Source organism: Xyrauchen texanus, chromosome 5 (assembly GCF_025860055.1).
Source record: "Xyrauchen texanus isolate HMW12.3.18 chromosome 5, RBS_HiC_50CHRs, whole genome shotgun sequence".
NCBI classification, from domain to species: Eukaryota; Metazoa; Chordata; class Actinopteri; order Cypriniformes; family Catostomidae; genus Xyrauchen; species Xyrauchen texanus.
The window spans coordinates 2679407-2696143 of NC_068280.1; the positions used below are offsets into that span (position 1 = coordinate 2679407).

Here is a 16737-nt window from a genome sequence, read left to right on the forward strand (position 1 = left end):
CTGTAACATTCCAAATATTTCATGTACTCAAAAAAATATGTTTTCGAAAGATCAATGTCTTGGATTATATACAGTGTATATTTATATATATATATATATACACACACACACACACCCTCACTGAGCACTTTATTAGGTACACCTGTACATCTACTTATTCATGTGATTATCAAATCAGCCAATCGTGTGGCAGCAGTGCATAAAGTCATGCAGATACGGGTCAGGAGCTTCAGTTAATGTTCACATCAACCATCAGAATGGGGGAAAAATGTGAACTCAGTGATTTGGAGCCCCTGACCTGTATCTGCATTATTTTATGCACTGCTGCCACACGATTGGCTGATTATTGTATGAATAAGTATGTGTACAGGTGTACCTAATAAAGTGGTTGTGAGTGTACATATATCAATGTCTATAGTGGTTACGAAAAACTGCTCCAAATCAAATGATCAAGAAAATACATAGAAACAATTCCTGAAATTTTGAAGCACAAATGGCACCATTTCCTGAGAACGACCCAGAAACAAATACATGATAAATACAAAGTAATCCTTAAAGTAATGATAATTCTAATAATAGTGGTGCACAAACATGATATTTTCTTTGTCTCTATAGCACAGAGTGGTTTGTTAAAGGGTTAGTTCACCCAAAAATGAAAATAATCCCATCATTTACTCACCCTCAATCCATCCTAGGCGTTCGTCACTTCTCGCCAGAACTCGACTCTCTTGTGAACGCGCGGACGGCTGTTACCGGATGCCAGTGATTATAGTTTATAAAGATGGATATTTTCTTACACAAATGCATCGCTTTGCTTCAGAAGGCCTTTATAAACCCCCTGGAGCCGAATGGATTACTTTTTTGATGGATGAATGAGCTTTTTTGGCTTCAAAATCTAAGGTACCATTCACTCCCATTATAAAGATTGGAAGAGCAGGACATTTTTAATATAACTCCGATTGTGATTGGCTGAAAGAAGAAAGTCATATACACCTAGGATGACTTGAGGGTGAGTCAATTATGGGATCATTTTCCTTTTTGGGTGAACTAACCCTTTATGTAAATGTGTCATTCACAGTTTGAAGGCTCCGTTAAATCTATACAGGCCAAAACCAGTTCCAACAAATCTAGAATTAAATAAATCTTTGGGTTTAATAAGAAGCTGAGAGTATTGATTGTGTATTGTAAAGCTGGCTTGAAACAAACAGGCTTGAAACATGCCATTAAAGTACACTACAGTATATATCAGAGGCACAATTAGGATTAATAAAGCAAAGTACATTCGCTAGAGCTTTTTTGAACAGCTAAATACGCACGACAACATACACATCCACAACATATACCAAACTCAGCAGCTGGGAGATCTCTAACTAAGGCAATGAAGACATTTCTAAAAGCTTCCATCTGAGACGGTGAGGAAAAGTGGCAGCAAAGCAAGTGCACATGACAGATTAATTCATTCAACAGTTTTTACAGTTTTTTTTCTATTTTTGACAAATAAGACAATTTACACATCAAACATTAATAGAAATATCAGCGTAAGAAAGACAATGATAATGACAGCTGGCATGTTTTCCATTACACTGGCAGTGATTGAGCGCTTCGGAGAATACTAGAGTAAAATCAGTCCTTTACAATATAATTACATGGTAAAATAATGTTGAAAAAAAAACATCGTAAATCCATCACATGTTAATATATATATAAACATTTAACAATGAAGCGCCACATTAGTATTTGTGCATAAAGTGTGATTCATTTTGGTACACTTTGAATAACGGAAATTCACAATATTAACGTACTGACGTTATCTAAAATGTAAAGACTTCCATGCATTTAAGGGCTAGTCCACACTGAGACGGAGCTTTTTGTCCGCGAAAACGGAGCTTTTTGAAAACGCAATCCAAAGTGAATACATTTGAAAACGCCGTTTTCGCGCTTTTTGTTGTTTTTTTTTTGCGTGGACTGTGATAACGGACGCTTTATAAAACGATGACGCATTTTTAGTCATGTGATATATCCAACCAAAACAATCAAGATGGCGGCCCGTGTTATAGCGGCGCTGTTGTGCCTGATACTTACTTTGATAGCGTTGATAAAATAAATGTCACTTTGTGCAACCTTCACCTTTGTGTTCCTTCAAAGGCGAAGGGAAGTTTACTCGGAATTGGTGTCCGGTGACGGAACACGAGGACAATTGCGTTTCAGACCGTACATGCAGCGGGGATTTCCCGCATGCGCAGTGACACGATTTAAGCGTTTTCATACGTTTCAGTGTGGACGTGCAACTTTTGGAAAACGATTGAAAACGTCAGTGTGGACGGAGAGCGATTTGAAACGAAAACGCCATTTTCAAATGTATCCGGATTAATGTAGACGTAGCCTAAACTTTAGAGGTGTAAAAACGTTTACTAACCTTTGATGTTCATATAACTTAATTTATGGTATTCAAATTAGTTTTATTCATATTTATAACAGCTTCATGTATATTTTAAATAGTTAAATCAATCTCATCTGGATTTCATTTGTAAAACATTTCCATTTAAAACGGTCTTACAAAGTTTCTCCATCATTTACTAATAAACGAGAGTTTTCCCATGTAATGTATGGAACTAGTTCACCTGTGGCGGTACCCATGCAAAGGTTTCACAATTCCTTTTCCAGTATGTTGATAGTGTACTGTACATTTTAGTTCTGTTAGGGCTGGGTTTAAATAGATTTTCCGATTAATCGCAATCTTCATTTGAACAATCTAGATATCGATTATTTCAATCCCAAGATCAGTCTTTTACTTTAAAAATGACTGCTATTTTGGTTGTGTTGACTAAATTCTGCTAAATAAATAGCAATTGAACTGCATAGTTTGGTCCTTTCACTTTTCAGATGAACTGAGATTTAAGCGATCCCGATCTCGAGCCCACCAATACAAAATCATGCACACCAATACACTGAAAAAATCTGCTTATTTACAAATTTAACAAAGCTAGAAATCCGTATTTCCATGACATTTGAAATAATCACGTTATTCTCAACCGTGAATAGGCATGTGCGCACAACACTTGCGTACATTGGATATAAGCCAGTAAGAACACCGATAAATGTGTTTACACGAAACGTGAACTCGGGGTAGTGGGCAAAGATCTACCCGTTTTGACTGGTTTGACGTTTTTGACTTAACACAACGATAAAGGAATGCCGTTTCTATCAGGAAGCCTCACAGAATTTTAAAGAAGACTCATCAGAAATTTAAGATGACGTTTATTTGATGAATATAAAACAGAAATGTAATGTCTCTATTTGGCATAAGCCCTGTCTGGTGGTCCGAAGAAATTGTACTTGGAACCGTCATATCCTGCCGGAGATAGGAGGCAGAGGCGAGGAGCCTACCCCCGTGCAGGACGGACTCAACAGGTGGTGGTGGGGTGGAGGAGGTTGCCGTGTTAGCACACTGAAACAGCAATGTGATAGATTGTGAGCAGACTTATAAAGCAACGGCTTACATGTGATTGGCTAGGAGTTACCCAGATAATTGTGTGTTGATGTACAGATGCTAGTCTTCCTGCTAGAACTACACTGCGCTTACATTTATTGCGTTTACATGACCACACATGTTTGTTGGCTTATTAAGCATAATCGGTGTAAGGATGTGCATTTAAATGCACTCCTTGATTCTTAAAATCCCAAGACCAATCTTTTACTTTAAAGTGTACCTCAATTTTGGTTATTTTTGTATGTATTTTCGTAATGTACCAAGATAATGTTCTTCATATGTAAGCAGTACTATAGTCCAAAATCTGTAGATGTTCGCGCCAAATACTGAAAGGGCTTATATTTCCAAGTAGCTTTAATGCGTAAGCTCAAAAAAATCATACTATAGTCCAAAAGAGAGGGGTAGCTTGCATACAATGTGTAGAAAAAGTCTCAAAATGTTTTAGTTTATTGAGAGGCCAAAAAGTGCTCCGTGCAAAGACAAAACGTTTCAGTTTTCCATCGATTTGCATCCTCATCAGTGTCCCGATGATGACGATGTAAATCGAAAACATCTAGTCTTTTCACTGAGCAATTTTTGCACATATTGGCTTCTCAATAAACAAAAAATTGTAAGAATTTTTCTACACATTGTGTGCGAGCTTCCCCTCTCGTGTAAGCAAAATGGACATTATAACTGAAATACATGCAAATGAATCAGAATTGAATAAAAAGCTTGTGAATCACAATCATATTGGGAAATCTATGTTGATACCCAGCCCTTGCCTCTATCCAAATATCCAAAAATGTATGTGTACACTTTACTTATGAATATCTACAAAATGAAACTGAACGACCCACCAGTGAACAAGTAGAAACCAGTCCAACAAAAGAAATCAAACAACTGCAATGACCATGTTGTGTCCCTAAGGCCTCCATTGAGGTCTTGTATTTTGAAATGAATGCTGATAGTTTGATCCGTGACTAGAAAAGGCACTTTGCTACATTTGGCAGAGAGTCGGGGAAAGCTTAAACATCAATACGGATCACAAAAAGCAATCTTGACCCTTATACTCCAAAACCCTTGAACACCACACCCTTAAGTGCTGCAAATCCCTAATTCTCAAGCTCCTGGATGTTGGGGAATTCAGACAGTGAGGATCCGGAGGCCCAAACATCCAAAAGCAATCTTTCACATTTCATTCTATCTGTCCCAGCGAGTCCCCAGATGAGAAGAGGGAAGTTTCCACCCAGAGACAAGGAGCTCTGAGTGTGTCATGGGTCACCAACTGCTGCGTTGCATCCAAAGTCGGATGTGGGATATTCCTTTATATTTCCAACCTTTGACCATAAAGGCGTTCAAATGCCCAACGCTTGGAAGATGATGTATAAAGAAGCAAAATGGCACCACTATCATTGAGTTTGAAGGAGTCAAATTGTCAACAAAGACGTTTCCTGGCATAATACAAACAAATTGTGAAGCATTGCAGATTTAGCAGGTGCACAATTAGCAACCGGGACGATAATTTACCGTGATTTACACACATATCTTGGCAAACGTTTGATATTTACATGTATTGTAGGAACTTTGACTCATTTATACATTTGAGTGAATGTTTATCATGACCTGTGACATCTCTGTGGTGCCACCACGTTGAAATAAGAGTGGCCGATTCATGCACAAGCTTTTAAGTTGGAAGTTTGACATCAAGTGACGTTCCAATGCTGTTTTCCAAATGACGTCAGGAATGTTGACTTTCCAAGTTGAAGCGCAGCCTTTCAGAGTTCTCCATTTATTTGCCGTCATCCGCTCTGGAAGGTAGATATAATACTGTTTTCGTATTATTGGCAGTGGAGCAGAAAGGAAAAAGCTGATGCTGAAATTCGAGAACATGTTCAGGTCATATTTTTCCGCAAAAATCAAAAGAAAGAAATATGAAACTATATTTTACATAGTGAAAACGAAGCTATTGCAATATTTTGCAGTGTGACATTATTTTCGTGGCAATAAATCAACCCGGATGCATTCCGGTAATGAGTATTGTCTGTCCATTATCCCTTCCTTACACTGTATTTTTTTCATTTGATTTAAGAGTGAAATAAAACCTGGATATGTTTTCAAAAGATCCACCATCCAGCAACATTCCTCTCTCTTTTTTCAAAATCCCTTTTTCCCATTCTTTTGTTTTCCTCCACCCAAAGGTATCCTGGCATTGTTCGCATTGGCTCTCACGACCCGGCAGGGTCACGGGTCACGGCTGGAGCTGGGCGTGGCGACAGAGGGCACCGGCTGGAGGCTGAGCTCTGCTGCACGTGAGGGCGGAGTCACCGGCACATTCGGGGGCATGGCTTGAGACTGAGGCCACACCTTCCGCAGGAAGCCAATGAAAGAAGGACAGATGAACAGACAGACAGATTGAAAGAGATGAGAGAGGATAGACCACAGGAAAGGAGATGAAATAAGGATGTAAATGAGCGTTTAGAGTGTGGACTGGTCAAAGATGTGCGGTTTTGGAGACTGTGGCTTCTCGGATGAGCTCATGCATGACTCTAACTGCAGATCCTGCAGAAACAAACAAAACAAGACAGACAGTGGCACATCTGCACCGCTTCATGTGTGTTTGTGTTCAATGGTTGAATAGGATACAGTTGCTTTTTCAGTGTAGAAATCAAAGAAATAGTTGACACAATAAGGAAATATACAGTCAACCACATGCTTTCACACAGCTCTTTTCAACACCACAGTTCATACTGACGACTGTGTTGTATACAGTACCTTATCATCGTACTTTAGTGATTACTATGGAAGTGAATGGAGCCAATATTTGGAGGGTTTAAGGGCAGAAATTTGACGCTTATCAATGTATAAAAGCTCTTACATTCATTCTTGTTAAAACGTGTGTATTATTTGAGCTGTAAAGTTATTTCAATCGTCGTTTTTGCAGGATTACAGGGTTTACTGCGTTACATCATAATTTAAAAGAAGTTGTAACATTGGACATAACTCTACACAGTGAGCGATTTTATCACACTAAAATCACATAGTGAGTATTTTAACGTTTACAGATTGGCCCCATTCACTTTCACTGTAAGTGCCTCACTGTGACACAGGTTTGTGCTTTATTTAAAGAAATAGGAGGGACGAGTTGAAATACAGTTTTGTGGTAATCCCCATTATGCCAGAAATCCTGTCAGACTTGTATTGAACCCAGAATATTCTTTAAAGTTAATTGTCTCAGGTTTGCGAATTATATATGCAAGACTTTAATCCTGCCACACACGCTAAAACCATTATTCCAAACTTACCTTTTCAATTTACATTCTTCCTGTTTCTCATTATGTAGAATAACATGTTGAGCATCTGTTTCTCATTCAGATTCCTGATGTTAATCAAGCAAATCTGTTAGAGGGGGAAATACCTCTTTATCACCAAAATGTAGCTGGTGATGGATCTACAGTCTCACCCCTTTTCAGAACCAGCCTTTATTTCCACTGACTTGACAGCTATGAGTGTGTTTACATACACAGCAATACACTGATAACTAACAAAAATCAGACGTTTACGATTTCCTCCCCAATTTGGAATGGCCAATTCCCAATGCGCTCCAAGTCCTCGTGGTGGCGTAGTGACTCGCCTCAATCCGGGTGGTGGAGGACGAATCTCATTTGCCTCTGCGTCTGAGACCGTCAATCCACTCATCAAATCACATGGCTTGTTGAGTGCGTTACCGCGGAGACGAAGCGCGTGTGGTGGCTTCACGCTATTCTCGCGACATCCACGCACAACTCACCACACGCCCCATCGAGAGCGAGAACAACATTATAGCGACCACGAGGAGGCTACCCCATGTGACTCTACCCTCCCTAGCAACCGGGCCAATTTGGTTGCTTAGGAGACCTGACTGGAGTCACTCAGCACGCCCTGGATTCAAACTCTCAATACTCATTGATCTACACAAACCCCTTACATTTAAATTTTTTGTATTAGAACTCATCTGATTATTCTCTGCTTTTGACGTTTACATTTATGCATTTGGCAGATGCTTTTATCCAAAGCGACTTACAGTGCACTTATTACAGGGACAATCCCCCCGGAGCAACCTGGAGTTAAGTGTCTTACTCAAGGACACAATGGTGGTGACTGTGGGGATCAAACCAGTGACCTTCTGATTACCAGTTATGTGCTCTAGCCCACTACGCCACCACTTGTTAGAATGCCCATAAAGGAGTTTACATCTAACACAAAATCATGGTAATTGGCAAAAATCTGCTGTAGAGAGACATTAAAGCTGATGTCAGCTCAGTGGATGCAGTAATAGATTAAATGGTGTGGGCTATTCACACTGATCCTGGATCATAAGCTGTGATTTGACATTATTGCTTCAATTTGAACGTGTATACCTTTCCTTTTGGTGTGAATGATCTCCAAAACACAGGTTCTGGTCCCATGGAAACCAGGACGTAATCACGTTCACATAAACAATGGTGAGCGCATTTCAGAGTTTACATTTTCGCTCTAAAATTACGTTTTTACTCCACTGACGTTTAGGTTAAGGGTTGGGTTTTGGGGTTAGGGTGCATGGTAATTAAATATGCATTCCTGTTGACTAAGGCTGCAACTAATGACTATTTTAATAATATATTAAGACCATCCACCTTATTCCTATGCCCGTGATGCTTTGCGTGAATTGTGGGAGGTACTTCTGCTAAGAAGTAAACACTTCTGGTGAGCCAAAAGTTGTTAAGCAGTGTGGGGGGTGTTCGCTGTCCTTTTCTGCATATCGCGGTGCCGTTTTTTGGTCCGTCCTGCATAGTGCAATGGTTCATTTAAGCTTATCACGGCCCATTCAGCACATTTTGCGGCCGATCCACCGGGCCGCTCGGTTCTCCCAATGGCCATTCCGCCACTGATAGGCCCAAAGCTCGTCGGCCCACCGGGAAAATGTCCAGTATGCCAGATTACCAGTCCAGCCCTGCTCAGGATGTATGTCGAGCTTTGAACTGCACATGTTATCCCTGAGCTCTGTAAGGACATCGTAACGTGTTCTAGCCGAAACGATTTGAGCAAAACATAATACAATACTCACTAAGAACATGTTTGTAGCTGGTCAATGATTCAAAATAAAATTACTCACTTTTGAGTCTCAACATGTCTCTGTTTATTGACTGATCGCACATTACATGTTGGTCTTGTACGTCTGTTTCTCAAACCATTTGTAACATTTGCTGTAACACAGTGCCATCTGCTGGATTCGTGAAGGTATTGGTAATTAATGCATATCATCAGAGTATTAAGATGTATTTCGAATTATCCAATCACATGTGGTCAGGTGAGACACATCGCCATTGGTCACACAAATGCATCTTCTGTGAGCACTTGTAATCCGTTTCCGTGTCACAAAAGTCAAAGTAGCATGGAAAAATTAGCATTAGCGAATGCTACAGAACGACTTCTGGCGGATGTTCATCCCACATCCGTTTACCCAGTAAGACCCAAAGGAATAAGGCGGATTTAGGATCCGTAAAACTTTTTGATCGACTCGTCTTGGTAGCTTCAATAAAAACAGGAAGTTAGATGACAAAATTTGGAAGAGAAAAGGGCGGGGCCGAATAAGGTGAATCATCTAGCTGCAGCGCGCGAGGCTTTATCAGCCGGGAGAAGTTTGAAACTCTCTTGCACTGTTTTTCACACGACTCACATAAGCGGCATTGACCGCACACAGAAATACCAGTTACGGAGTTTGTGCTTATTTACACAACCCGCTTCCTTATTATTTGAACTTTAATAAAGGTTGCAATAAAGATATAATGCTGGGTTTCATTTTTAGACGCTCTGAAAGGCATGTTTTGCTCAAGCGGAACAGCAGATTTTTGTATTATAATTCCCTTATACTTTGCGATATATCACCTTAAGCTGTTTGGAAAGTTTGGAGTGCATCTGGACTGGAGTTGTGTTTTCTTCCTCTTCTCAAAGGGAAGTGCTGCTCGTCATCATTAGCATTTCAAATGATCTCATGTTGCGTTCAGTGACATCAAATGACTATTCGTCAACAACAATTTCTGTCGACAATTTTTTATTGACTAAACGTTTCATCCCTACTGTTGACTGCATTACACCATTTACAACTAAAAATACAACTCGCTAATGGCGCCACCATGTGGATATTTCACTTGGAAAAGGGTCAGTACTCGAAGCTTTAGCCACTGGGAGCAGTGGTTCGAATTTCGGTAAGCACAGACCGATTTTCACAGCAGAACTTTCAACTTTGTTAATTAAAACAATGCAAACAATGCGTGCAAATAAACGATTCAATCAGGAGGCGCATTTAATTATTAGTGAATTCCCCCTATTCTCTCATCGTCCACTTGACCAACTCTAAAACACTAATGGTGCGTTCACATACAAGGTGAAGCGAGCGTTTCGTGTAGCGAGATTATATACAACTTCAATGCAAAGATGCGAATAGACGCGAATCCGCGGCGCGAATGAAGTGAATGGCGTGACTCGAACACTCAAAATCGCTTCATTCGCGTATTCGCGCAAGCGAGAAATTCGCATGACGAGTTGTCACGATAGCATTGAGATTGTCCGGATGTCACTGAAATCTGGAAAAATTGATTAAACAATTGTTGTAGCGGTGTGTGGGCACCTGGAATTGTACGACACAACGTCATACATGTACAGAGACCGGAACGTGAGCGAGGAAGTTGGACTACCTGGTAAGTACTAAAATATGCGCATCTACTTGATTCCAGCTATTGGTTGTACTTTACTATGAACCAAGTCATAGAAGCCCCTCCCCCTGTCCTTTTCCGGAAGAGAAGCGGGAATACTTGCGGGTTCGCGTTACTCGTGCGAACATGAGTTTAAACACACATTTATAATCCAGCGGTCAAACTCGCGCGAGCAATGCGAGGTGACAATTTTCAACGCGTTGTATGTGAACGCACCATTAGATAGAATAACTTATTATAACGTGGTGTAACGTGAAGCAGATTTTAGCGGTTAATGTGTCACAACTTGCAGCATTAATACAGAATTCAACTGATGTGCCGTCACAGGTGTGAATATCGGATGTGTTTTCTAGAACGTTTTCAGCGGCGCAGATGAACCTGCATTTTGACTAATTTAACAACAACTTTAAATGTGATTCATGCAATCAATTTGTTTATGATTCATCCTTTTTTTTTTTTAACAACAATCAGTCCAACACCATCATGCAATCTCATGCAATCAAAATCATTTGACTCGTGCATTTATAAACAGCAGCCAGAACAATGTGTTTTATAATTAATTGGTTTTACTCTTTTAAGTCTTCAGGTGATGCGTAGTGAAGCTGTTTTTGCACTTATTCATTTGTTACGTATAATCTTTTGATTTGCATCCAGTTCCACATAAAAACAGAAAATAATCAAGGAGATGACGAACCCTTCATTTGTAATTCAGTTGATGATTATCCCAAAATAAGCATTACCACATGGATATTAAAATATTAACCAATTTTTCATTGAATTTCATACAAAAATAACATTAGCATCATATATTCTGTTACCGTGATATAAAATTACTCGTACCATGATAAACAGTTTTGGTCAGCCTCTATCTATCGCCCAACCCTTTCTCTCTTTCCCTGACACACAGGGTCAAGTATGGGAACATTGGGAATGTTTATTGGGAACACATGAGTGGTTTTCTCCCTGAAGGCACAAAAGGGGTTATGACTGACAGGACAGGAAGAGACATTCGCACAAACACGCATGCAATCACTTGTACACACTACATACGTTTCAGTCGGAGGGTTTCTCTGGGGAGTGGGGAGGGATCAGCAGGTTGGCAGCTGTATCGAATGTGAAATTCTCAACATATTTGTAATGTACAGAGAATTTACCAACCATACACATACTGGCCTTAACTTTGTGTTCTTTTTTCTTTCTTAAAGGGAATATGAACTCTCCAGAAATACAACAGACATTAAACTCATGCAAAAGCCAAAAAAAAGCAGAAAAAAAGACTCTAAAAGAGTTTTAAGGATGATGTTGTAATTTGATATTTGCTTTGTAAGTAACTGTACCTGGCTGCTCTGAGCATGTCCATTGAAGTCATTGTTCCGAGGTGCCAGAAACGAGTCATGAGTCGTCGTTTTTTCCGTTCGCGGTACGCTGGGATCTCCATCCTCCACGCCATTGGCCTTCCGCACGCATAGGACCTTTCGAAAGCTCTGCTTGAAGTTGTCGGACAGAAACCCGTAGAGCAGCGGATTTGCGCAGCTGTTGGCGTACGACAGGATGACGGCAAAAAAATATACCCCAGCCATGACGCTGCTCTCCGGGAGTATGAACACCAGGTTTACGATGTTGATGATGTAGAACGGCAGCCAGCAAAGCACAAACACCACCACGATGACCACCACCATGCGCGTCACCTTCCGTTCTGAACGCCGGCGTTTTGTAAATCCGGCCCGGGCGCCAGACGACTTCACCTTGACTACGATGAGAAGGTAGCACATGCAGATGACCAGCAGGGGGCCAAAGAATCCGAGCGTCGCGGTGTAGAGGATAAATGCCGTCGACCAAACGTCATGTGGTTCGGGCCAAATCATATTACACAATTGAAACATGTCCTGAACATCCGAGAATATCACCACGGGAAGAACAACGACAAAGGAAAATGCCCAAACTGCAGCGCTAACCGCTTTAGCTACCCGTGGCCGGCGCCATCTAGTGGAGCGAATAGGATGTACAACTGCTAGATAGCGGTCGATGCTCATCACAGTCAAACAGAAGATGCTCGTGAACTGGTTTAGAGAGTCTGCCGTCATGACAACGCGACACAGGAAGGAGCCGAACGGCCAATAGGAGAGTACGTTTTGTGTCGTTAGAAAAGGTAGGCCCAAAATATAGAGCTCATCCGCGATGGCCAGATTCAAAATGTAGATGTTCGTAATAGTTTTCATCTTGGCGTAGCGTAAAACCACGTAAATAGCTAGGGTGTTGCCGGTAAGTCCAACGATGAACACGGTGAATGATATCACTGCGGTAACCATGGTGCTGCTTCCTTGGAATGGTATACTTTGACCTGACATATTGGCAGAATAATTCCCAAAAGGGGTGGAACTTCCTGAAAATCCCAATTCAGTGGAGGAGTTATAATCCCCTGGGATGGGTCCCATCAACCCGGATTGGTTGAATGACTCCATTCTGTATCTGAGAAGAGGGATGGAGAGAGAGATGGGAAAAAATGCATAAGAAAGTTTAGATATTAAGTCATTATTGTGTGTTAGTAACTCATAATGTGTGTTTGTGTTCAATTAAAGTCATTGAGTCTGTTTGTTTTACAATGACGATCACACCTCAACCATATACAAACCAGAGCCAAAACAATAAAGCTGCCTGTACACATTGACTTGACACAACACATGCATAACCCCCACTTTCCCACACCACCATTGGGATTTCATTTAAAGCCTAACTCATGCATTGGAAATGATATATACGGGCATGGTTAAGAAGAAGTGCTTAACTGTGTATATTCTCAAGCAAACAAGCCTTTTTAAGCTGTTGCAGTCAACTCAACTTCTACCCAGGAAAATGTATGTATTCCCATGACCGTGCCATGCAATTCATAACAATTATGACATAACAATATTTCCTTCAAAGTGCGAGTACGGGCTGCTGGTGGACTGTCTGGTGCCCTCCTAGTGTAAGATTGTGCCCCTCTAGGGAGTCGGTGCCCTACGCAGACTGCATAGTATGTGTATAGGGAGCGGCAGTACTGCCAGGGACCCCCTTTATATAGGGTACAACGCACTTGGGGTAAAAGGCCCCTAGGTGGTTTAAAGTGATGGTGTCGAGGGGTGACATGAATCTGCCGGTCCAGGTTTGTAAGACCTTACAAACTTGTGTTATGAAGAATGACACCGGCCTTCCGAACTTGTTTCACCAATGTGCTCTCGCTCACAGATGAGGGGCCATTCACACGTATTTTTGCGTGCATCTGCTCTGTAAAGCACGTGCTGGATGAACGTCCTTGACTGCAGCATCACGTCTCGCTGTTTCTTCAGTGTCTCATGCAGGACTGACACATTTTTAGACACTGTGTCAAGTTCAAATAACTTCATGTTTCAAGAACGCATGTCGAGACATCTGCGTTCTGTTTCAGTCGTTGTGCCGTGTCTAGATTGTTTGTAGCGCAGGTGTCACAAAGATTTAATGTTCTGAACAAGTTCAGGCTGCAAAGAGGTGACTGTTACAATGTTTCATATTTTTCCAGATTATTCTACACCATGCAAATTTCAGCCCTGCTGAGGGGCCGCCGTGCCTTGTATGTTTACTGTTGCAATACTGTTATGAATAATTCACTGCAGCAGAATATAAACTCCAGGTGAAAGCAAATAAGACAGGAATATATTTCTATTGTATACAACAAATCCTCAAAGTAATGATAATAATATTACTGTATCATATTATAATGACAATCTGGGCAACAATAAATAAGTGTTGGGATATAATATTAATAAATACTGTAACAACTGAATTCCAAAATGCTACTGGGTTAAGTAGTTTTGCACACCCTGTTCACACACACACACACATATAGACACGCACATACACTCACACACACACTCACACACACACTCACACACGCACACACATATAGACACGCACATACACTCACACACACACTGACACACACACTCTCATACACTCACACACACACTCACACAAGCACATACACTCACACACACACTCACACACACTCATACACTCACACATACTCACTCACACACACACACTCGCACACACACTCAAACTCACACTCACTTACACACGCACACACACTCACGCACATACACACTCACACACACACACACATATAGACACGCACATACACTCACACACACACTCACACACGCACACACATATAGACACGCACATACACTCACACACACACTCACACAAGCACATACACTCACACACACACACACTCACACACACACTCACGCACATACACACACTCACACACACACACTCACACACACACTCACACACACTCATACACTCACACATACTCACTCACACACACACACTCGCACACACACTCAAACTCACACTCACTTACACACGCACACACACTCACGCACATACACACTCACACACACACACACACACGCACATACACACACATACACTCGCACACACACACACACACTCACATACACACACACTCATACACTCACTCACACACGCACACACACACACACACACGCACATACACACACACTCACACACACTCACACACACACACACACACTCACGCACACACACACACTCACGCACACACACACACGCACATACACACACACACGCACATACACACACGCACACACACACATGTTGTGTTTCCATGTTTTATGGGGACTTTCCATAGACATAATGGTTTTTATACTGTACAAACTTTATATTCTATCCCCTAAACCTAACCCTACCCCTAAACCTAACCCTCAAAGAAAACTTTCTGCATTTTTACATTTTCAAAAAACATAATTTAGTATGATTTATAAGCTGTTTTCCTCATGGGGACCGACAAAATGTCCCCACAAGGTCAAACATTTCGGGTTTTACTATCCTTATGGGGACATTTGGTCCCCACAAAGTGATAAATACACGCTCACGCGCACATACACACACACACTCACACACGCACATACACACACACTCACACAGACACACACACACACACCCACATAGACACACTCACTCACACACACACTCACACTCAAGTGTTTTGTAAAAATATATGTTGCTAAATATTGTTTTTTTTTATCACTGTATTGTGGAAAAACTGCATGAATTATCTTTAACAAGATGTGTCTTTCATTAAACAGTTTGAATGTGTTTGGCTACAACAGCTGATAAGAGGAATTTAATATTATTATTTAAAATACATTTTGTGATTTTTTTTTGAGCCCCAGAAATCGTAAACCCGCCCCCGATTGTGTCCAATAATAAACGTGTCATTTCAGGGATATTTCATAGATACACACATTTGCAACATTTAAAAAATGATTAAATATTTGATCCTGTTGCCTCAAAAATCATCCTTCTGACACCACACACGCTTTAGCCCCGATGTACCCCAAAACACACACTATAGAATAACTTCCATTAACAACATTAACTGGCATTTCCACACATGCTGCTGTAAACTCAATGCGCATTGTCTGTTACTGGTCGGTGCTGTAATATTAAAACTTGCTTAAATAAATAACAGAATTGCTTTTAAAAGTATTGGCCAATGCTGCAGAAAGAGTATCATATTTTCCTATTTGATCCTTTTAGTGAATGCATACCGGAAACACTGCTGAATTAAAAAACATTATTCATGTAACAGTCTTTTAAAGTCCCATAGCTTACTTGAGTTTATCAAAATTGCGCAGCCAGGAGTGGAACACCCTTCGACAGTCAACACATGCAAATAGCATAAATAAAAACATTTTGTGATAAATGTTTTTATCAGAAGCCCATGCAACAACCACCAACCTTTAGACGCGCGCGCTCTCGCTCTGCATGGCATCAGTCTGCTGCATCGCGACAGGTGATGGCATCTGGTGCCTGATTCACTCCGATATCCTACTAAACCTCCCAGTTACACAGGGCGAGAGAGGAGAGAGAGAGAGAGAGAGAGAGAGAGAGAGAGAGAGACCATGCGTGTACTCCAGTACACAGTTCTGTTCATCCCACATAATATAATCATTCCCATAATATAACATAATCCAGACTGAAACAAGTGTCTTTGGATTGTTGTTTGCATCAGTCACGCAAACGGAGGACAAAATGATTGAGAGAGATTTCGCTCCATAACACTATCTTAAATAACGTGACACGGATTCTGATGAAGGAACCTCCTCGGCGCACCTGCAAAGTAAAAGGGGTGTTCTTGCGTTCCAAACAGATAAAAAGAGCGGGAAAAACAGCAGAGACAGGTTTTACAGAGTTGAATCAGTTTTAACTTAACATTTATTTTATTTTTATGCATTTGGCAGGCGCTTTTATCCAAAGCGACTTACAGTGCACTTATTACAGGGACAATCCCCCCGGAGCAACCTGGAGTTAAGTGTCTTACTCAAGGACACAGTGGTGGTGACTGTGGGGCTCGAACCAGCAACCTCCTGATTACCAGATTACCAGTTATGTGCTTAGACCACTACACCACCACCACTCCACGTGGTGGGCTGGACTGGTAATCTGGCATACCGGGCATTTTCCCGG

General features: G+C 41.1%; 1 protein-coding gene across 1 annotated transcript; it reads right to left on the reverse strand.

Annotated features, from left to right (window-relative positions):
* Nucleotides 1-332: 332 nt before the first annotated feature.
* Nucleotides 333-16074, reverse strand: LOC127643868 (somatostatin receptor type 5-like). Its single transcript, XM_052126789.1, has 3 exons — nucleotides 16009-16074; nucleotides 11541-12672; nucleotides 333-6031 (listed from the first exon to the last, which is right to left on the reverse strand). Exons 2-3 carry the CDS (start codon nucleotides 12663-12665, stop codon nucleotides 5948-5950), a joined length of 1209 nt encoding a protein of 402 aa, XP_051982749.1. The 5' UTR covers nucleotides 12666-12672; nucleotides 16009-16074; the 3' UTR covers nucleotides 333-5947.
* Between the last annotated feature and the right edge of the window lie 663 nt (nucleotides 16075-16737).

What these genes read in the sequence shown, in the direction of transcription:
- LOC127643868 (XM_052126789.1), bottom strand. Translation starts at nt 12,665, where the DNA reads ATGGAGTCATTCAACCAATCCGGGTTGATGGGACCCATCCCAGGGGAT. An exon ending in GACATGCTCAGAGCAGCCAG is followed by an intron (nt 6,032 to 11,540) that starts GTACAGTTACTT and finishes TTGTTTCTGCAG; the next exon opens with GATCTGCAGTTAGAGTCATG.